This window comes from Apis florea, unplaced genomic scaffold (genome assembly GCF_048593485.1).
Source record: "Apis florea isolate Af1SG1 unplaced genomic scaffold, ASM4859348v1 contig_2272_pilon, whole genome shotgun sequence".
NCBI classification, from domain to species: domain Eukaryota; kingdom Metazoa; phylum Arthropoda; class Insecta; order Hymenoptera; family Apidae; genus Apis; species Apis florea.
The window spans coordinates 6,192,325-6,217,245 of NW_028256549.1; the positions used below are offsets into that span (position 1 = coordinate 6,192,325).

The 24,921-nt window shown below is 30.6% G+C and overlaps 1 protein-coding gene across 14 annotated transcripts in view; it reads left to right on the forward strand.

Moving 5' to 3' along the window:
- Positions 1–24,921, forward strand: part of Mitofilin (inner membrane mitochondrial protein mitofilin) — a 52,983-nt gene that overhangs the window by 1,666 nt on the left and 26,396 nt on the right. For 5 of the 14 annotated variants that reach the window (XM_086917879.1, XM_086917872.1, XM_086917880.1 and 2 more), the window contains exons 5-10: positions 106–188; positions 384–491; positions 562–772; positions 865–1,276; positions 1,354–1,488; positions 11,405–11,633. In XM_086917879.1, coding sequence (XP_086774005.1) covers positions 106–188; positions 384–491; positions 562–772; positions 865–1,276; positions 1,354–1,488; positions 11,405–11,633 — 1,178 coding nt within the window. The remainder of the gene's footprint in view (positions 1–105; positions 189–383; positions 492–561; positions 773–864; positions 1,277–1,353; positions 1,489–11,404; positions 11,634–24,921) is intronic. The other 9 variants (XM_086917884.1, XM_086917876.1, XM_086917885.1 and 6 more) reach the window with 2 other exon arrangements.

Below are 24,921 nucleotides of genomic sequence, written 5' to 3' on the forward strand. Positions count from 1 at the left end.
TTTAATATTTAAATTTATTAATATTTTAATAATATTTAATATTAAATTTTTATAAAATAAATGAATTATTTTATATAAATAATTTATTATTTTTTGTTATTTCAGAATTATAAGTTCCCTTTTTGGAGGAGAACCAAAACAAACAGGTCAGAAAAGAATAGATTGTGAACATATTGAAGATTATATACGTGAGCCTTATTAATAATTCCTAAATCTATTTCCTTCCTTCCTTCTTTTTTTCTTTAATTACTAAACATCAAATTTTGTATTTGTATATAAAAAACTGTTTTTATTCTAATTATTGTTATTATATAAAATTGTTTTTAATTTAGAATAGTTATTATTTTGCTTACTAACATTTAACAATAACGTGTATACTATAGCACCAAAGCCAACTTTTGTACCGCTCATTGATAAGAAGGAACCACCTATTAATGAACCTTATGCTGAAATAAGATTAAGTAAAGAAAAAGGAGAGGAAATTGAAATTGGTAGGTTTTTAAATTTATTATAATATCAAATTTTTTTTTAACAGTAAATAAACATAAATATTATGTCTAGTTGCCGAAAAACCTACGCCGCCTCCTAAGGATGTACCTGAAGAATTAATGCCAGAAAATCTGGTGGAACTAGAAACATCATGCGGTGAAGCTGCAGCTAAAGCTATCGCAGCTTATCAGAAAGCAGTATGTGTTATTCAAGATTACAATAAAGATGTGATGAGAGTTGTAGAAAGTCTTCATGCTACTGTTGGTAGTGCCATTTGGAACAGGTATTTTTTTTCTTAATATGTATAAAATTTTCTCTTAAATTACTCTCTTAAACTTAATATTATTTATTTGTAATAAATTAAAATATTTTTAGACTAAAAGAATCAACTGAGAAGAAGAAGGAGGCCGTTAAAGAAGCAGAAGACCTCGCCAACGAAGCAATTGAATCACTCAATAAAATATATAATTTAATCAAAGATCCTAAATTTGACGCGCCATCACATATGAAAACAGCTGCTCGAAGAAACATTAAGAAAATCATGGATGATGTGGACGAAGCAAAGAAGAAATATCAAACAGAAATAGAATGTGGGAATATGGCAGACCGTTATTGGAAACAAGTCAAAATGGCTCGTGAAAATCTTAACGAAGAACTTCAGATACTATTTCCTAATATCAATATTCATGAAAAAAAAATTACTCTTGATGAAAATACCTTTGATTTGTTTGTCTTGCACATGTATAATAAAGTAAGCAGCTTGCAGAGGGAATTGGAAAAAATAAGGGTAAATATTATTACAAAATTCATATTAAGTATCCAAATATAAAGTTTCATAAATTTAAGATTCGTGTTTCATTACAGACGATCAACGAGAGTAGAATCAGAGCAGCATTAAAGGCAACGGGCGAAACAATGACTGAAGAAAGATTGCATACTTTAGTGTGCCTTGAATTGGACAAGGAGAAACAGATCTATGAGAGTGAGTTCAGTCAAAAGGTAGGAGGATTAATATTACTTCACCAAATTCCGATAATATAGAAAATTACCAAACAGTAACTGCACTGAAAATTATATATCTGTACTGTACTGATATATACATGCTATTTCTAAATATTACAATACCATAGTTGCATTTATCGTATAAAATAATATTTAACTTTCGAACGAGGTCAAAGAAAATTCAAAACCGCTGTGCAACAGACCGTGTAATAATTTACGTGTAATGCCGTGGAAACTCAAAATTTATGTTCTCACGCATTGTTTGGAAATTATGTGGTTAACTTTTGGTGGGGATATTTACGAACCGCGTGTAAAAAATAACGTCCTCGGTAATAACTCTGTCGAGATAACGCGTATCCTTGTTATTAAATCATATGAAACGAGATTCAAATTAATACGAATAGGCCTCCAATCGATATCTGTCTCTAAAGGCAAACGATGAATACATAGGGATTCATGGTATATCGATAGAATTTGGCATTGGAAAAGAACTGTGGCTTATGCCATAACACACTCTGTCGTTATGTACGGATGCACATAGAGGTGTGGCGTATCTCATATTCCTTCTGTGTATGTATACGGATGTATATCTGTCCGTTTGGTAAAGGATGATGGGTGAAGAGGGATGGAGGGATGATTCTGCCACCCTTCGGGCTTTTTATCTATTTCCATTTGGCCCAATGCCAATACTTCGCTAGAGGCAGGCAATATTATCTCTTTAGACTAGTCTTGCGGTATATTCGGTATGCACGCGTCTAGTCACACCGAGATATCCTCGCTCAGAGGAATCACTATGACTTATTGTCGTCATAGTTGTCTCCGGAGTTTGTCCTTTGCCCTCGATTCCATTGGAGCTACGAGTTGCGACTCTGGCTTGAATTGTAGAGGAAATTTAGGATGATAGTATACCGATTGACGTATACTAAATATACAGAGTGATTTATTTACTGTTTGAAATATATTTTACTTTCAATTTTAGTTTCTTATTAATGGATTTTTATTAATAATTAAAATTAATTCAATTTTTTAAATTAAAAGAATTTATTATTTACTTTATCTTATTTATTATTGAAATAAATGTGAAATTTTATGTTATTTATTTTATATTACTCAATTATTGATAATTAGCTTGATCTAATTGTATTTTAATTTTAAAAAGATATAATATTGTATCAATTATTGTTGATGTGAGTGATTTTAAAGAGGATCTTTTTTTAATTTTTTATTGGTTAGTAATATTGTCTAAAATTAATTATTTTCATAATATTTGTAGTTAGTATTTATTAGTTAATATATATTTTTTTATTAATCTCCAATTTTCTTAATATTTATTCTAATACAATTTAGGTTGAAATATTGTCATGAATTAAATATTTTTGGAAAACAGAAATAAATTTGTATATCATATGATTTTTTAATCTCACTGAATAAAGACAAGTTTTTTTTTTTTATTATTGAAAAATAATTATACAATTCTATTTTTGAAAGAATTAAAAGTAAATTTTTATTTTTATTTAATTATTAAATTAATTATATTTTAAAGTAAATGTATAAAATGATTCAAATATCAAACTATTATTGGAATACAATTAATATAAGTTTACACAATTCGATAGAAAATAATGTATTTCCAATATTTCTGCGTCTTGTGAAAAATCTAAATAACATCAAATCGTAAAATCTTCGAAATCGACAAAACTCGAATGCATTTACGAGCTTCAAAACTCGTTCCCTCGAAATGATTTGCTGCAATATCGACGAGTCGCTTTTCCCTCTGGAGAAAACTTACATCTACTCCGTTGTTTCACATCTTGTTTCAAAATTGAATAGATTGTAGAAAGAATATGCGAATTTTGAAACATCATGAATAATTTCTTCTGTGTCCTAATCGAGGAAAGGGAAGCCGGCCGACGGGAAGAGAGAATTTTTGACAGAAAATTCCTATAGACCTCTGTGGAGGAGATGGGCCACGATGAAAGGGTGGACCTACTAAATTGTTACTCAACATTCTCGCATAAAATATTCCTTCTGTTCGTTGGCAAGAGTTTCGTAGTTAACGTTATATGCTTCTCCCCTCAAAGGTTTTCAATTTTCTCCAAATGAGGGACAAAGTTGACGTACAGTCTTGCTCGTAAGTATGTGGACACATACTTTGAAATTGTAACAACAAGCTGTTGTTCACAGCTTAAAAACTTGTTAATTTTCACTTTTATTCAAATCTTCGATTTTTCTTCGAGAAATTAAAATTTTCCTTAAACAATAAATTATTTATTCCAAACATTGACAGACAATTTTAATTTTGTCAAATTAAATTTTCCTTCTATAATCTTTCTGTCATTTCACTACTTGCTAGATATTGCAGTATTTATCAATTACTCAACTTTTATCTATTTTTCTATAATCAAGGACACATAGTTTACAGTTATCATTGATTTATCTTGATCTCAACAATTAGTTAACACTATGTGGTTTAAAAAAAGCGATAATAAATCTAGAAAAATAGGAGAATTTTTAAAAAGATTCCTATCGTGAAAAATAGGACTTTGGTATAGTTTCTTTTATATGTTCGTAACATTATTTTCGTTTCTCTCAATTAACAACAAATCTCAATCGATATTCTTTCAAAATTCTCATATGTTATAAAATATTAATCTTGAGAAACACTTTGTCACGTTAATTATGCGAGCTGATAATTTCTTCCTTTTTAATAACAATTCACAGCCACAAAGGGTGCGTTTAGCATCATTCTTTATGGATACGGGTAAGGTGTTTTCTGCATTCTTCTTTGTTCCAAACATCTTCCTCGATGAATTAAACATTCATGCGGAGCAGAAATTTTGGCGTCAAACGGAATTCCTTATCATTATTCGAAAGGAATATTGATCCCCGCCGTATCGATGGAAACACGATTCCTCTTTGTAAAAATATGTCATCATGTGACAACATAGATGTCAAGGATAGATTTTTATGCAAATTTGTTTGGATATTTTTACTCCTTTATTTCGCTCGATATCATCAAGAAGGATTGAACAATAAATTGACGTTACGCGAAAGAAGAAGAACAGATATCATTTCTAACTATTTTTAATATATACTCTATTTCTATTGAATATTATTATATACAGAGAGAATTGATAATATTACTGGCCGAATGGAATAGATCGTTAGAGAAGATAATGATAAGAAAGATAACATATTATTTAACGCAGTTGATTGCCTGTATTAAATTATAAAAACTACTAAGAAAAATTAATATTTTAAACTGACAATATACGTTTCAAGAAAGTTTAATAATAATAAATCGTTTTCGAATCTTTCATTTGCTTTTGAAACAATCAAATCTTCTGGTAAAAGAAAAAAAAAAGAATATAACGAGTTTGGTCCAGCCAAAATTTCCAGTTCGTAATTCGTGGTAACGTTTTTCATCTTTTCACTCCCTTTTTTTTTTTTCGTCCAAAATCGATCGTCCTCCCGTGTTGCCCTCTGCTCCCATTACGAAGTTTATGGCCGTAACATGGAATAATTCAGGGCCCAGTCATAGGCATATCAGCGAGAAAAAATCATCCCTAACGCGATTTCAATTTATCCCAGAGTTGGAAATTTGGATCGACTTTCTTCGAATTAAAGAAAGGAAATTTGGGTTAGGAGAGTGTCGAGTTTAGAATTGAATTCTTCATGCTTGTTGCGTGTTAATATTCTGTCTATCGATTCTTTTTAAATCTCGTTATGCGAATATTTCTTTTTCACGTACGACTCATTGAGAGTACAGTTAATTAGGGAGGCTTATGTTTTACATTATAAAACGAGAGAAAAGAGTGTATTTTTGCAATACTCTTGAAGAGTATTTAATTTTGGTAAAAAGTGCATTGTATTCTATCTAAAGAAGTGAATAATAGTTTGAATTTTTTAAATTCAAAAAATCGTTGGGGAAGAAAAGTAAAATTTATAATAAATTCATTCATTCGTGTTATTTTGCATATGTTGCAACGTGATTTAAATAGATCACAGAAAAAGAAGCCTAAAAATCTGAAGGGTTGAATATCGTGTCGTGTTTGATTTATTATCTGCGAGATCGATCGGCTCGAAGCATCCAAAATCCGTGAAAAATGGCCGTGCAACGGATGTTTGAGTTTTTTTTTACGTCTTATGATCTTTTTTTCTCGCAGGAACGGTTTCGGCCACGATTTATGTTCGTGTCCTTTTGTGCTAATCTTACTTATTCCCTGTTACTTTTTTTTCAAAAAACGTTATTCACGGTAACATAATTTTCCCCTTTCTTTTTCTTTTTCTTGTTTGGATAAAGTCTTTTTGAAATATGGGAAAAAAGGAAAAAAAAAAAAAAAGAAAAAATGTGAAAAATTTAGGTGCATGAATTTTGTCAGAATTTGCGCAGGCAGCTGTGAAGTACCGTGTCCGACTATATGCGGGTTAATACTACTTAAATTCTTTCCCTTGCTGTTCCTACTATGCGCTGCTCATTAATTTAATTAATCTTATTTTGTTAATAAGAGATATTAGTCTCGCTTTATTTTTAACCTACTTTTTTAATACAAATTCTTTTTTTTTTTTTTATAAAATTATATAACTAGCAAAAAAAGAAAGCTGTATCGAGAAGAATATTATTTTCTATTCTTTGCAGTAACTTTAGCTACATTCACTCGATTGGTCAGTTTTTATTAAAGCAGAAATAAAAAAAAAAACACGAAGAATTACTCAGATGGAATAAAAAATAAATTTTAAATTTTTAAATGATTTATTTATACCACGTCATTTATTGATTATTTCAAATTGCACAGATCAAAAAATATACACCTAAATTTAAAAGAAAAATAGCTTTTGAAAATAGAAATTCTGTAGAAAAACATCTTCATATTATTTGTAACAGATAACAAATACTTAAGTAATAAAATAACAAATATTAAGATAATTTATCTTTCAAATATATTCAGGACGAAACAATGCTGCAAAATATGATAAATCATAATTCTTTTCGATAATGGCCAATCCCGTTTCGATCACATTTATTACCATATTCATTATTTTTCAAAATGAAGATCGAACGAAAATTCTGTAATACATTAAATATCCCATCAACGATAAATTAAAAAACACAAACTTTCAGCAGGAAATTCTTTCGAGAAACACAAGTTAATAAAACCACTCTTCCAACTTTGACTTTTAATCCAGCCCTCCTATTGTCACTTCGACGATAGATTTCGAAGAAAATTCGTTCCACTGGATAGGATATCGAAGTGTCAAAAATTCTCCTGTCGATCTATCTATCGGTTACCTTTTCTCCCCCTCTCGTCGTCAATTTAGAGATTCACAGGGCCGAGAATCGGTGACCGTTGAATATTAAAATATCGACTCGTTGCATCAGAGTGGATCGGGATCCGGTTCTCGACCCGTGGCCATCAGTCCGTCAAACCGAAACTATTACGGCCGGATATCTTTTCAAGCGTCGATCGGAAATGGACGTATCGATCGTTCCAAGTCGATTCCACGCCCCGTTCGCGTTATTAAATCCTCGCCCTCCACACTCGATTTCGTTAAGGTACCCGAAGAAGGTGGACAAACTGTGCGTAACACGGGATGTTGAAAGTTTCGAAGGGGACGAGGAGGAATGATGTGTTTCGTTCTTTTTCGAAGCTTCAGAATTTTTGGGAAGATATTTTGGATTAACATCCTTTGGATCATCCTGTTTTTGATTCCTGTTGTTATTAATTCATTATTATATTTTTATGCAAGTAATGTAAAGGAAAAAGTGTTTAAAAAAATGTTAGGGATACTAGGTTAGGTAAAATAATATTTATGAATATTTATAAATGTATACGATGGGTATTAATATTTAGATTAAAATGTGATATGTTGGTTTCATTTATTGCTTTAATAATTGGGGATATTAAATACACAATCTAGAATGTTGAATATTTCAGATAGTGGAAATTAAAGTAATTTGATATTTAAAGATAATTAGAAGTGCACACATATAGCATACATGAGGATGAGTATGTAATAAAGTATAATTAAAGATTATAGAGATTAGATAAGAAGAAAAATATGATTGTATAATAAAGTTGCAAAATTGGAAATCTATAATAACATTACAGTTAAAAAAATTATTAAAAAAATTATTAAATCATTATTAAAAAAATCATTACTAAAAATATCATTATTAAAAAAAACTGTAATTAGCTATTTTTAAAAATAATTTGCATAATTACAGTTTATGAAGTTAATTTTTTAAAATTAGGATAATATTGTCTTTAAATGTTTTATTAAAGAGTTTTCGATTTGAGTTCGAAAATAGCGTAAAACATTTGGCCAATGATAGATGCTTTCTAGGTGAAGTGTCACTTGTTAAGGTTTCATTAAAGGATGGGTGACCATATGACGTTTTTTCCAAGGGATATTTGAATTCGTTTCCTCTTCGATTATTGAGAAAAATAGGTAGGGTTAGAGTTTCCAAAAAGTGAAAATTCTTCAATTATCTTTCATGTGTTAATCATTGATTAATTAGACGTATTTTTCGAAATTATTCCTGGAAAAATATTTATATTAGCTATAAACATTTTTAGTGATATTCTTCCAGTTCCAACTACTTCGTGGACAGTGTCCATCGAGAATCAGTGGTGAGAAAATAATCTACTTACCTTCTGCAAATTGTGTCTTCCCTCTAAGAGAGATAATATCGCTCTCCGAAGTTCAGTAAACCGTAATGAAATTGGGACATAGAAAAATTTCTACATTTGAGAAAGCAATTCTACCATGCAGTAGAGGAGATTCTATATAAGGGGGAATGTTCTATATAGAGAGAGTAACGATAGAAATTCAATCTTTGAAGAAGGGAAAACAATATAATTACAATAAAAAATTTCAACAATGAAATGTGTTATACAATGCATATACACATATACATCTAAATGAATCACTATAATGATTTTTCCAATCTTTTAAAAATTAAAAAATGCAAAATTACTATCATATCACTTCGATAAAATTTAAATCAAAATATTCAAAACTTATTTCGCACGATAATCATATCGTACTAAAAAAAAAATATTAAAAATATCACATTTTATAATACGTTTCCATCTCTCGCTGCATTCGAAACCAATAAACACATTTCAGAATTTCTCTTCGTTTCTTTATCTGAAATAGGAACTTCCACAGATTGGTTTCCATAAATGGAAAGCTTTCGCGAAATCGAGCTTCTCTTCCACCTCTAATCCGAAAACTAAACCGATATTCTTTCGATTCCGTTTTACCAGATATCGCGGCAGATGGCCGGTTTTTGATTTTTCAAAACGGATTAGAGAACGATGCATCGGATTAACATGGGCTCGCACGGCGCCGCGATGAAAATCTCCCTTTGTTCGCCCAGTTGTTTCTTTATTTTCTTCGTTTTGGCCTCCGCGCGCGATCACTCGTCCGATTAATTTAATTTCCTCGCCGTGAGAAACACCATCGAGGTGTCAGAAATCATATTTTCCATTTTTTTTCTGCTCTCTCTCTCTCTCTCTCTCTCTCTCCACGCTTTTCTTTTTCGATGTTCTTTTTTCTTTCTTTCTTTCTTTCTTTCTTTCAACCCCTTCGCGCCTCGTTTCGTTTCGACTGGAAACGCATTCGATGGCCCATTGTATTCCAGAGAGGCTCGTTCTCTCTATTTTAGTTTCTTTTTTTTTTTTTTTTTGTTGCTGTTTTCTATGTTTCTTTGTTCCCCTCGGTGAGGCTGTTCGATTTTCACGCCTGGGAATACATGACGAATTTTCGAGTTACGTGAACAGACAAGGGCTGTCCCCGTGACGAGGAGGTCCGACGTGTTCGAGAGAAATTGTTCGGAACCGATTTGGTTGTTAGGAGAGGTTGTTTCTTGTCTGATTTGAGCTCTGCTCGTGAGAAGCATTTTAAGATCTTGATATTTAAAATGTTGTATATTATTCTTCTTCTTCTTCTTTCTTCATTTTCACGATTAAAAAATATAACGGATCGAATTAATTATTATATGAATTGTGTAACGGATAAAAGAATGTGTACATATTATTTTTATCAATCTTGATATATTTAATTGTAATTTTCTGACTGCAGTTCTTATTCTTTTCTTGTTCTTATTTTATATTATAAATTTAACGATATTATTAAATCAAATATATTAAACAACGATCATGATATAACTCTCACAAAATCTGTCGATTTCTCAAACATTGCCAATCGACGAAATCAACTTTTATTCTAAGAAAACGACAAATAATTTTCATATTCATAGTTTACACGTAACCAATTTCAAAGATTAAATCGGCAAAATTGATTCAATCGCGTTGATGGAAAATTGCAATGCTTGTATACGAGGATGATGATCCCCTCAGGTAGGGTCGATCAGGATTGGCCGATCGAAGGATTTAGCGGCTAAGTATGTGCTCTTCAGTCTCCAGCGTTGTTCCCTGTTGTCTCTTACCCTCGACATGGCTGCTTGTCGAGTCAGCCGACCGTTAATTATTGACACGATATTCCCTCGCACAGGAAGAGGGTGGATACAGGCGTGTGCATTGCCCGCCAAGCGGAAAACGAAAGCGGAGAACGACGAAGAAAGCTGTGGATATTAGGGCAGATGCTTGGCTGGCTCGCTTGTCAATAAGGGCGGGGAGCCTTGGGGCGCAGATAATTATTAGTCAAACTCGTTATTGGTCGTTGGTTAAACAATCAATCGTTTCGATTTTTGAATTTTTTCTGAAGGGAGATGGATTGAACAAGAATAAGATTGATTTCTCTGTCTCTTGGGATGGATTTTTTTCTTATTCAAAGTATATATATCAGTTTGTTTATACATTTATATTTTATCTAAAATATATCTAATATTTTTTTGTTTTCTTGTACAAGGATTTTATTTAAAGTTATACATTCTTTTTATTTTTTTAAGCAAAGATAGAGAGCATATGTATGAACTTTGATCAGAATATAAATAGAATTCACGAAATTTTATTTCATTTTAAATAATAATAAATACTTATTTGATTTTTAATTGAACATAGTTATAACAGTTAATCTCATAATTTTTTTTTTTAAATTCATTCTTGTATTAAAAATTTTTTTCATTGTTAAAGCGAGGATGGAAAAATGTCTGACATTTTTCACAGAGGAAACGGTCTCGCAAACGGTTTCTTTAAATATTTTCCCGTACTCCAAGACACCCCGTGTATACTTTTGTTCTCTGGATGAGGAACTCGAAGAATCAAGTCGTTTTTTCCCTTGTTTACGCCCTCGTTGCCCAAAAGCAATGTTTTGAAATATAAGGGGCGGTTTCGTTGACTGTCATTCTTTGTCCTACATCGAGCTACGCTCCAGGCTTTCCTAATTCTTAACGCCGTTCCTTCAACTGAATATTACGATTTTATTACCATCGTGAATCAAATAAATATTAATTTGATAAAAGGAATTCAGTTCAAGAGTTATTAATAACTGGGAATAAAAGGATAGTCTGAGATGCGTTGATTGCGATATTTTTGTAAATTCTAAATATTTATATTTTGAAAATATCAAATTTCTATGAGATAAGAGTTTTATAATACAAATTATTTTTGATATTATCTATCGAACTCTATAAGAATTTTGTTCAACAGCGTTCACAATTTTTTCTTTCTTTGCATCTTAGGATTCATTTCATTTTTTTAATTCTCTCTTATTCAAATTTACATTACTAATTCCAAAAATTTTATCTCTTTCCTTGACATTTCAATAACTCAAAATAAAGAGAAACTATGCAAAATTTACCACGTCGAGTATAAGAAAATTAAGTAAAACAAAAAATGATCAACGAAAATAAATAGCCTAATAAAATTTAATAATCAGATAATCGGTAAGAAATGGAAAATTCAGATTGAAAGAGGATTAATCAAAATTTGTTCCTGTTTTGCAGTTGTTGGAGGAGCAGAAAAAGTTCGACGATGAACTGCGGCGACAATTGAAATTGCAAGAGCAGGTGCATGCCGATCATCTTCAGGAAACGATCACGTTGAAGGAAGAAGAAGCGGAGAGGAATCTTCAACGTGCGCTCAACGAGCAATCCGAGCAGGACAGTATAAAACACAAGGAACAACTCGCGGCTGTCATTGGAAGGCTACGTGGCGTTGAAGCTGCGTTTAAGGGTGAGTACTTTTTTGCATGTCTTTAGCTTGATAGTTTGGAAAAATAACGTAATGCAAAAACTGTATAAATTTGGTAAAGAAAAGTATTTCAAAATATAACTAGAATTGAATATTGTAAAAAGTATGTTTCAAAATATAATTACTTTAATTATAGTTGTATAGAGAAAGAAGAGCTTGAGTTCATTTTTCTTTGATTTTCTGTTTTGTAGAATATTTAAAAGATAGGGATAATAATAAGATTATTTTTAATATTTTAGAATAGAAAAATTAGATGAGTTTAATAACCATTTTATGGTTTTAATTCAATAAATCTAGCTAAAGTCTTTTTAAGTTTTAATCTGCATCAAAAATTTCACAGTAATATTAAATTATTTAAATATTGAAAAGTATTTCATAAAATTGTTTTATTTATATAGCATTATATAAATAATAGTGTAGTTTTTTTTTTTTTTTTAAATTCAATTTTAGGAAAACCTTGTGACCCTATTTTGACTTGTATATGTATAGATTGAAACTATAGATTTATGAAAATCTTAAATAAGTTTATATAGCCTGAAAGATTAAAATTGTTTTTTATGTAATTAATTTATCAAATTTTTATTGATTCATTTTAGAAAAAGAATAATGATAAAAATTTGCCAATATAGGATGTTTTAGATTAATATAGAATGTTCAATTTTTAAATTTGGACAAGGAATGAAAAAATGTATGATATCAATATCCTAATGTATGTAAAAATTACATATTTCTTAAAGGAGAATATTAGAATTTTAAATGAGTTAGTTTTTATTTTATAAAGTAGCAATCTTTAAACCAAATTCTTTTTTTAACAAGCTTCTTATAAGAAGTTTTCAACTTTCTTTTAAAGTTATCATCAAGTGATCTTTTAATTTAAAAATTCATGAGAATCAGTGTAAAGTTTCAATATATATTTCTGAATTATATATTCAAAAATTCAATTATTTAATAAAAGAAAAGATTATCTTTTTAAACAAATCTATATCTTTTCATCAATAAATAATATATTTGTTAGAATTTGGCAAAAATTTTCAAATTTGAATATTAGAAGACTAACAAAAAGACATACAAAATCATCAAATTTTCAAAATTCTTAAAATATCCATATGTATAAGGCATAAAGCTTATAAAATCCACAAGATTAAAAAGATTCAAAAAGCTTACAGCAATCTTAAAACTCAAAAGTGATGAAAATCCGTCTCTCTCTCTCTCTCTCTCTTTTTGAAATTAAATAATAAAAGGGAAATTACGAGATTCTAAAGATCTAAAGATCAATAATTATAGAATTATAAAAATATACTTAGATGTATAATATAAAATGATAGCACACTTTTGAAGTTATGCAAATCTAAGAAAAAAATCAAACAATCAGATATAACAATATTATTTGATAATGATATTTATATAAAAAGGATTTCCATAAAATATTTCACGATAAACATCCAATTTACGAAAGATTCACTTAAAATTACACACATAACCCAGTCTTCTAATTTCCTTTTTCCTCGTTCATTTCTTCTGGCAACTAAAGAACCAAACGTAAGTTTCTGACAATCTTTGTCGCGTTCTATCATTATCTGGTTGCTTAATTACACGGGCAAAAAGGCAGATCTTAAGTATTGTCGCCTCCCAGAGACGTCTGATTTCACGTTGACCCTTTCTCCTTTGTCTTCCTCGAGCAACGTGATATTTTAATTATTTGGAATGGATATAAATAAGCTAAAATAAAATTCTCTTACGAATCTTCTCTTACGAAATAATCAGATCGTCTATTTTTTAATTCACGATCTATTACATTTTATTATTATTTAATCATTTAATTTATAGAAACTTATATACATATGAAAGGATTTAATGAAATTTAATTTAAAAATTATACTTTGCATGTATATAAAATGATGCAACAGAGTAATGAAATAAAATTGATTATTCGTTGTAGCTGGTAAAAAATCGTAAAGCAAGAAATAACTTTTTTTTAATTAAATGAATTCAACGTGTGATTATAATTCGATATCCTTTGGGACTTGACAGTTTGCGTAGAATGAAGAAATTGCTCGGGAGACTGTTCGTGGTTGAATTTCCCTTGAAACTTTTGAATTAAAAAAGATTGAATGAATTATGGGTCCTTTTTGTTGAATAATGGTATTAACATCATTTCTTCTTTTTATTCGTTGAAGAGTATAATTTTTGGAACGAGACATTTTAAATAATCAATTATATTATACTTTTAATAATACGTTTTAGTCTTTTCTCCTTTATGAAATATTATATGCCATGTTTTAAACGTTATAAATATTTTTTATAGAGATGACAGGTATTCGAATCTTAAAGTTTTTGAAATTCGAAATTCTTCATCGATAATAATTTTTAAAACAATATTTTAAAACAACCGACGTAAAAATTTAATTTCGAATTTAATTCTATTCCAATCTAGAAATATTTCGATCGTTTCGCCATCTTAATCTTAAAAACTAAAATATTCTTCTATACAATCTTAATTATCGTGTAATAAGAAATATAAATTTCAAACAATCCCTTTATATAACACATCGAATATATGCACACGCAATAAAATATTTTCCAATTTCACCCTTATTCCCAAATTAATCATTCTCACGAAAGAACAGAGATGGAAATACACGTATATTTGCCAGAAAAAAGAGGAAAATAAACCTAAACGAAATGAAGTTAAATTAAAGAGGAGAAAAATCTTATTTTGCTTATTGCTATACTATAACCTTCTGGTCGGGCAGAAAGAAACAGAGCGGCACGTTTCCTTTACGTGATCGAACGGAGGAGAACCACCCCCATTAATATTCCGGTATCGTGGCCCCTCCTTCCTATTGGAAATGATATAACAATATTTTTTTCGTACCTGCCGCTACTTCAACGTTTCCATCGTTTAAAATCGGCCCCTCTGGAATTCCACGGAATCACGGCCAACGTGATTTTAATAGCTTCTGATCGCTGGCTGAGAGGGGTTGGTTGGAGGTTCGTTGAAATTAATAAAGGATGGAGCCGTGTATTCTTTTTTTTGGAGGAGAGATCAAAGTTGTTGCGGATGTTGAGATGAAGAATTGTGATTTTTTTTTTCAATTAATTTTAATCGTTTTTAAAAAATCACTGACAGGTGTTAATTAGGAGATTCGATTTAAATTAAATGTGATTTTTAATAAAACATTCGAATTTGCTTTTTGCGAGGGTTGATTCGTTGAAATTATTTCTAATGTAGAATGAAATTATTTATTTAAATATTTTCTTTTTTTCAAAAAATTTTTTCCCATTGCATTATTAATAATAATTTCAATATTATCTCTGAAAAATGAAATTATTAATTTTGTTCTTTTTATAAGGAAGATAAAAATTATGGAAAACACAAAGGGAATTGTGACTATTTGAATTAATTAATTGAAATTAATATAAGATTTATCTATTCATTTCTAAGAAATATCGAGTTTGATTTAAATTTTCTTTAAAAAAATCATTTAAAACCTTCCTCTTGCTTTATTGCGAATAAAATTTAAACCGGATTAATTCACGAATCTCGTTTAATACACTTCCGGGGTGGCGTGTCTTCGAAGATTAATGTTCGATTAACGAATATAATCTCGTAGGATATCCGCGACATTCTTCTCTTCAACTCGGAGACCTCTTCTTGTTTATCTTGTAACATCTTCTGTCGTCGTTTTAATGTATATCGAAGACGCATAGTCTCGAGAGGGTGAATTTCAAGTGGATGGAAATTTTAATATTGAACCTTGAGGAATTGTTGACGGAATATTTTTAATTTTTTAATATAGTGGATAACGATATTGGGTAAAATAGATTATGAATATTTGAATTTTTGAATAACGAATATTAAGATATATTCTTAATTTTTAATAGTAAATGATAATAAAAATTTATTTTTGGATCTTTATATTTGTTTTCTAAATCTTGTCCCCTTCTTTAAAACAAAGTTTAAAATCGCTGAGTGGCTTAACAGGTTTTTTTCTTTATCATTATTGATACATGATTTGTTATTAAAATATTGAAAAAAATTCTTCAAAATGAAATTTTCACGTAATAACAACTCACGTTTCTTAAAAAAAAATTCATAATAAACTTTATTTTCGTGATAAATTTTGTGACAAAATGTTATTTGCATAAATACTACGAAAAATGGAGAAGAAATGTGCATAATCAGGTAGGAATTTTTCCTTTTATTGAATGTCACACACGATAATTTTTTCATGTGCTATTATAAAATGATAATTCAACTTGGCAAACAAATTTTTCAAAAACTCTTAAATTGCTTTTTTTTTTTGAAATAAAATTCCTCCAATAAAAATTTGCCACCTTTTCACGAACAGATACTTTTCTCCTTCGTACTTACGTGGATATTTATTGCGAAAGAATATTGCCGTTTTATCGAGAATTACTTTTCGAACTGATATGACATAGCTTTTTAAAAAGAAACGTGTAACGGAAAAGTGGATCTCTTTTCGCGTGAAAAATCTTTGAAGAAAGTTAGAACGCGAAGATGAGAACTCTTTTTATCCCTTGATCGTTGAGAAATAAAAAGAAAAGTTAGGTAATATTGTAAATATTACCTAAATTACGAGTCTTTTTATTTTCTTCGAATTAAGATTAAATAATGTCCAATAATTTTCGAGAGAGAAACTGCATAAAAAAATTGCTGTGAAGAACCTCGATATCTTGGTATCTCTACTCTCTCTTTTTTTTTTCGTCTTTTTTTTTAATTTTTGCGCTCTTCTTTTTTCAACAGCTTTCTTTTTCTAATAATAATAAAATACAAAGAAGAGAAACTGCGCGAGATAAAATGATGAAATGCAAACTGTGTAAACAAGATTTATTTATAAGAGTCTTTCTTCTCGAGAAGAAGAATAAGATCATCTCGATTTTATGATGAAGTTGAAAACGATGGAATAAAATTTTCGACACTCGGGTATAACTCGTTTAGAATCTAGGTCTTTGAGCTCTACTTATACATTTATAGTGAACGTCATCCAATATCCAGTAAGATATTCTGGATCTTAGAGTTGACCTTGAGGCTCAAATTTTTAGCGAGAAAAACTTTTGAGGAAAATTTACAATATTTTTTTAAATAGGTCACGCTTATATCTCGTTGGATATTCAAGAAAAACTTGTTTCAACTTTTTTTTTTTTTTTTTTTTGGAACAAAATTCTTTTTAATTTCGCGAAAATCCTGTGGAATAATAATTGGACTTATCACAATGCATTTCATATCGCACGCACGTACACTTTTTTTTAATGGATAGAGAAGGCTTAAAAGAAACAAAGAAAAAAAAAAGAGAAAAAAGAGGTACACAACTGCCCTCTCGAGACTCATTAACGAAATTAATCACGGACTTCGTGGCGGCGAATTTAAATTTAAAAATGGTCTCTGGTGCACGAGATTGATTTTTAAGTACGAAAGCAAGACAAAAAGGATGTAATAAAATTAATAAAAAATAACAGTTAACTATAATTAAATATCGTATTAAAAACACGAAATTCAAAATGGCAATTCAATACTTAGATGGAACGTATAAAGAAAACTCGGATATTTTTCATCTTTTACGTTTCTTCTATTCTTCTCAAAAATTCCTATATCTCAATCCCTAGAAAATCCCTATAATTAATTTGCACAAGTAAAAAGAAAAAATTAATTCAAACACGCTCAAACTCTGTGTCAATTCAATATCATCGTTCCAAAGACACGAAAAAAAAAAAAAAAAAAAAAAAAAAAAAAAGAAAAAAGAAAAGAAGAACGACAGAGACCATATCCAAATGGTAGAACGAAGTTTCCAAATGAGCCGCTGTACCGAGCATGCAGAACGATAAAAACAACGGCAATAAATCCGCGGTACCGGTATAATGGCGGTGTTTCCGGGCTAGTTTCGGCACAGAATGAACGCTTGATAGTTCCCTGGACAGTTGGAGGATGATGAAGAGATGGAGACAGGTCGAGGAAGAGGAGTACTGCGGTTTTACAAGCTCGTAGACCATGCTAACCTATGCATCATGTGGCGCAATTATAACTTGTGCCTTTTCTCTCTTCTGGGGATTGGCAATATTTAAATGTCTCTTGAAATTGGATCGAATGTTTTTTGAGGTTAGGTTTGGCTTTAGACATATCTCTTGGATCCACGTAGATAGAAGAAGAGAAGAAGAAGAGGATGTTAATTATTTATCGTATTGAAATTTAATTTTTCTCAATTAATCATATTCGTGGGATTAAATAATTATTTTTCACAGAGGATGTAGTTTCTAAGGAAGAATCTTTCCCGTTAATAAATTTATTTTCACCCATGAAATTTTGACGAAGTTAAATTGGTTAAATTTTACACGATCGATTCAAACTCTTTCAAGAGTTTCGACCAGAGTTTTACTTTCACACTATCATATTGTCGTTTTTTAAATAATATTAAATAATAATGCTTTTCTTACAGAATTTAAATGATTTTGAAAAATTACAAATTTTAATCTAAATAATAAATTTGTTAAGAGATGTAGAATAGTTCAGTGACCAGATTTCTCACTCTACCGAACAGCTGCAACTTGTTCTCTTCTTATTCTGTCGACACAACATGCAAATAAAGGCGTGAAGAGGCCAATGAGAATTCTTTTGAATTTTGAATATGGATTCGCAGCGAACACAGGTGCGGTATGCAGATGTGCATTGCGGTGCTCGTTCGTATATTTTCCACGAGTATGACCCACGCATGATCCTCCCGGTTTTCCTTTGAAATTTAAGCTTTCCACATTTAAGCTTTCGCTACATGTTACCAACCTATTCTTCCATGAATATTTCATTGATCCTTGTGATCAACTTCTCGTTTCTATTCTTTGAACTTTATTATTGGTACGCACGGGTTCTTTAATACAAAAGAAAACTTTGAACTCTATCTTTGTTTTACTTTCTATGCAATGATCGTAGGTATAGTATATATATATATGATACGTCGATTTATTTTTGCGTGAATTTTATGATTTCTTTTCTCGTGAATTGAAATAAGATTTTTGAGAATCAATTATTTCTTCAAAAGTAATTATCACTTATTCTGTTATTTATCTATCGAAGATGAAATATTATTCGTTTAACCATATTTCTCTTTAGTGAAAATACAATGATTATTCTACTCTTTCTATCTATAATATTTATTTTGAAAATAATCGATCGATTATTCCCAATATTTCCAAAACAAAGGATTTCGCAATCTTTTTATAAATTTTCAAAAAAAAAAAAAAGAAAATAAGAAGAAAGGGAAGAACAAACACGATTTCTTAAAGAAAAAAAAAAAAAAAGAAGATACAATTTTTATGGCGCACCGTTCGTTCTCCTTTTAACCCAAAAGGAGGTTATCTCGAGTGATATATTTTCGTGGTAGAACGAATCGTCCATTTTGCGGTGACAGATTATCTTTACCATCCTGGAATAAAGAAGGCTCGATTGGTTTGCGGCTTCGAACCCATCCCGATTAATCTTTAGCCGCCGTACCATCCCCTTGCACGCTCTTTAAATCATCCCTTTCCCTTTTTTGGTGTAGCAGCTTTGAAATTGAATTAAAAAGAAAAAAAGAAGAAGAGCGAGAGAGAAGCGAAATGTTCTCCAACGAGAAAAAGCAGGACGAGCGAAGAAAATTGAAGATTGTTGTCGTGCAAATGAAAGGAAGAAGGTATTATTCGGGTGGAGAACGATTTTTCCAAAACAAATAGAGAAATATTTTTATCAGTGAAATTTTATTTTCATACATATACTTTTTGCTTTTCAAATTACTTCGTATATTACGTATAACGTATTTTATCACTTTTGAATTTTGTAAAACTCTTTCTTCTACAATAACTTCGTGGAAACTTCTTCGTGTGATTTTTTTCTCCGACAAATATATTTCTGAATCTTTCACTTTATTCTTCGACACTTCGTCTCTTGCGCTCATTTTCAATTCGTTGATTCGTCACGATGGCGCGTGATGGTGGAGGAGGATGATCGTTGGGGAAACGCAGGGGAGGAATTTTTACAGCGGCCGCTTGGAGGAGGATAATGGCCCATCCGGTTGGGAACGATGGAAAATCAAAAAGCACGAGGGACGAGGCGAAATTGATTGGCCCATATCGGCGAGGAGATTGTCGTTCTGCCTTTTTGTCCGGTGCCAGGGCTGACGTTTATTGCTTGCAAAAATGTTTTCCCTCCTCTGTGTCTGTGTGTAGCTGTTGTGTACAACAGTCGAAGATTGGACGATCGTTTTAATAATAATTTTAACGAATAATTGTTGAATAATTGTGTAATTTTTATCCACATTTTATCATCGGTAAAAAATTCTTTCTCACCTTTGTGTTCGAATTTTTGAAAATTGAAGGGAAATTAGAAATATGATTTAAGAATTAAAAAATGTTTAAAAATATAAGAAGAAGTAATTTAGATTATTTTTTTAAATTAAACGAATTATAATTTAATAATTTGATAAATTTTTCTCGTGAGATATTGTCGACTTATTATTAATTTTCGCTCAAGAATATCGAGAAAACGAATTACGAGATGACGAATTCGATATTTAAAATCGGATGCAAAATTCGGGAAACAGGAAAATTCAATACGAAAATTATGGATCGATCGTAAAGTGATAAATTGAATTTATCATATTTGTGGAAATTACGTGATACAAAATCATGTATCGATCGTGTACAAATTTTTTTTTTTTTTTTCTTTATTTTCGTTTATCTCGTTCGTACCGTGTCTCCAATGTTTCAGCAAAGTGCAACGAGACACGTGTTACGTGCACACGATGTCTGCTCGAAACATAGTGCAGCCATACACAGATTATACATACTAATGTATAATAATTAATTTCATTCATTATACCCGTTAACAAGGCTTCCACATCCCTGATGCTTCAAACAATCTAATTGAACGTGAAAGCTATTCTATATATACACACGTGTCCTTTAGAATTCTGATTTTTGGAATTTTCACGATATTGGGAAATTTTTAGCAAAATTTTTTCCCTCGCCTTCGATTTGAAAATAGAAATATTTTATTGCTTGATTATAATTTTAAAATTATGTGAATTTCATATTGCACGCAAGAATTGTACGATGATAGATACAGTTTTTAAAAATATTACGATAAATAAAAATCTTGAAACATCTTATAATTTTGTGATATAAATGTGATATTGTACAATACTTTCATGAGAAATGATCAATTTTAAAATAAATATCGTTTTATAAAAAGCTTTGATAATAAAATTTATAGAAGGTAAAAAAAAAAAAATTATATCAATTCTTCTGTAGACAATAACATTTTATTTATTTAAAGAATATTTTGGAAATTTGTTACGAAATTTCGGGAAAAAACTAACCAAAGGATAAAAACAAAGCATTTATCTAAAACGAAAATTTGAATCTGAAAAATGGATATTTTTTATTACAAATCGTTTCTTTCTTTAAAGAGGATGCACAACTTATATTTATTTATTTTGCAAAATGAATATTCTACGAGAAATAAAGAGAAACAGCCGTGGTTAAATTTACTCTTACCCTCTTTTGAAAATTTAGAAGCTCGTATCGTCGCACTTTCATAAATTTGAAACATGGAAGGAATGGAAAAAAATTTCATATTCATAAAAAAAGCCTTTGGCACACCAACATGAGATTCTTCAAAGATTCCCTCTCCAGTACATATTATTATTTTCTAACTGTTGGAAACATGTTAAGCAAGACTTTGGACAATTGTACAAAGCATAACAATTGCATTTAAAATGATTGAAACTTGTTAATCGAACAAAAAACGAAAATCTATTTAAAGAAAGAAAATATTTTTTTGCCTTCTGAGCTACAAAATTATTGATTTTTCAGAAAAAACCGAATTTCGTTATTAAAAATTCGATTCAATTTTTACAGCAGTTCTCTCATTTTTATTCACTCAACACAGATATTTATTTTAAAAGATTAAAAACCATGGAATACTTCTACAATACGATTTTTTTCCCACGAATTGTGTGAAAAAAATTGAGAAAATCAACGATTTTTAAAATTCTGTTGCATCCTCTGCACGTCTTAATGCAATTATTCTACATGTTAATCTCTTTTCGTTTCTAAAATCGATACTAAAATGGATTTCATTAAAATTAGACAATCCCAAATTAATTCAGATAAATGAACGAATATCGCAATTTTCACTGGCTTGTATTCTATTGCTGATAAATCTGGAATAATATAAAAAAAAAAAAATTTCCTCTGAGAGCGAGATAGTGTCTTTCATCCCTGTTTCCACCCTCGTGGCCGCGATTAATCACCCGAGTAATTAAGCGTGAACCGTGTCCAGAAATTACCGGCGTTATTCGGTTTGTCAATTAGCGCCTTCCGGAAACCGCAGCTCAGTTTTCGAAATTTTTCGAAAAAGGATTCGAAATGCAAATATAATTCTGGACGATGGCTATGATTTTTCTTTGTACGAGATTAGGTTTATTTGCATTTGTATTGAAACGTTTCAAAGAGAAATTTAATTTTTAATCGAAAGAATTTTGAATCTTAAAATGATTCTATTGTTGATCGTGACGAAGGATTTATAAAAAGATTTTAATTTATGATAATAAATTCTAATTAATTTTTTTAATTCAATTTTTTATTTTCGTATTTTTCTGCTCGAACGAAGGCGAATTTAATAATTTCTATTTAATTCAGTTAATTTGACGATATTTCGTTAATGGTGGTAAATATCTGGCGTCTTCTTCAAACAGACGAGTTAAATCGTTTATATTACACGAATTTTTTAATTTTTTTTTTCTTCAAAAAATCTTTCGAGTATAAATGTAGAAAATTATTTCGTTGAACGATATTTCGTGACGAGATATTTAATTCAAAAATACGAAAACGTTTCTTAATTGGTACTAATTATTATCACGTCTCGCTAATTTTTTTTTTTTATCATACACTGGATAAAAACATTTATTATAAAATTTATATAATAGAAATTTCTTTTTGAGATAATGCAATAATATAATAATCTCGAAAAAACTTCGTGACATACATATTTAATTTTGAAAATTATTCTTAAATATCACTCTATTATATTATATCGTCGTATTAAAAAAAGAATTTTCAAAAAAATTATTCACCATTCCCACTTTCAAATTTTCGTTTCTCCCTTAATCAATCCACGTCCAAATCACCGCGTTCCAAACGTCGCAAAAACATGGCCACAAACAACCGCAGACATCATAAACAAGCGTAGACATCGTTAGAACAAAAGCTCCATTCCGTGAATGTTCACAAAAAGCGTCGAGCAGTTCAAAGGGCTCGTTGAAGCACGAATCAACGACTCGTCGCTCGATTAAAGGGGTGATTAAACTGACCAACAAGAAGTTGGCAACCTCCTAGCGATTCAACCAGCCATCTCTTTTCGTTCAAATAACACTTGGAATCATATATATATGATAAAGTGGAAAAAGAAGAAGAAAAAAATATGCGACACGGAGATTTATTACGATGTACCATTATCAATATCCCACTCCCGGTTTTGTCATTCTCGTTACGATTAATTAACGCCCACGACGATAAAGCGACCCTCGATGAATCGTATTTAACCCGATAATTAATTATCCGGCCGATGTGTTCGAACTTTTCGCACCATTTTGATGTAATTTAGGGGCGAGGCGTATATTGCATTTTTATGACTCTCCCCTCCCTTTTTTTAAAATTAAAATTAATAAGTTATTGATAAATCGATTTATGAAAGGAATTTAATTACGAAAAATTGTATTAATCGTGATTACAATAATTCGATCGTTGGATCATACGATAAAAGATTTGCTCATAAGAAGAAATAAGAATTTTTGTGTAAGGTTGATTGATTATATACATATTTTGATATGTATACCTTCATCATTGGATTTCGTAGTCGGCGTTACTGTATCATATTAGTTATGTTTAAACGTTATCGTGTTATGTTATCTCATTACAATTTTCATAAAGCGTATATACGTATTCCAATTTTGGAGTGAACTTTAATCACGATGTAAAGGATTAGGTTTGTAAAAACCACGCACGTGTCTCAAAATCTTCAATTCCAATTCGCGTTACAATTGAAAACTGCAAAAAAGTAATAACAGTAATCAACCGCTATTCATTTTCGACAAACATCTCCAAACATTCGAATAATCAATTTCGAAACGGAAAATCCATTGAATTGGCGGGGATGATTCCTCGATATTTAAGCAAAAGGTGCAACAGTTGACCGAGTTACGCTATTTACATCACATCGAACATCTTCAAACGTCTTCAAACATCTTCAAACATCTTCAAACGTCTTCAAACATCTTCAAACGTCTTCAAACATCTTCAAACATTTTCAAACGTCAAATCAAAACGATCAAATATCCAAAATTCAAATCGATACAGTATTTTATATCGACAGGGGAAAGAGGGGGCAACGATGGGCAACACTTGGCACCGTACACTTTCGAGGATCGTTCGACAATTATATCCGGACTTTCGGATCTTTGCGAAACCATGTTTTCGGGGTTGGTTTTACGTTAGATTCGCCATTTCGTTTATCCTCGGGGAAAAAAAGAGCGGCGCTCGTTCATATCGACGGAAAATCGATTCGGTCGGCTCGGATTCCCTCCTTTTGTTGCTTCTTCGCTCGTTTCGTTGCGAAACAAGGTCACGCGGTTACGAGAGAGGATGGAATGTAGGGATGGGGATGAAAATTGTTGGAAGGAAATATTGATACGTTGAAGAGATAAAGTGGAGGAAAGGAGGAAGAATTGGAGGAGAATTGGTTCCTTCGTTAATTTCAATTTATCAACAATCTTAGTTCGAATAATTTTTTTTCTTTCTTTCTTTCCTTTATAACTTTATGGAATTCAAACGAAGCGATTACATTCTTTTTCTCATTCTACCTAACTAAAACTAAAACCAAAAGGAGAAATAAGAACGAATAGAAAGAAAATATCCAAAACATTTTAACTCGATACAGTGAAAGTGATTAAGAAAAACAATATAAAAAGACAACCACCAAAAAAGCGAAAGAGTTATAGCGAGCAGAAAGTGACGTGAAAAACGGGCGGGCGTATAAAGATGAAGCAAAAAACAAAACAAAAAAAAAAAAAATAGAACGAATAGAGAGAATCTCTCCCAAGGCTGTTCTATAAGGGCAACAGCGAAATGGGGGTAAAGCATGACAGGAGGAGCTTGACGGGTGGAAAATAACCTGACAAACAGGGGAGGGAGAGGGATAGTAAGAAGGGAGAAGTAACAAAGG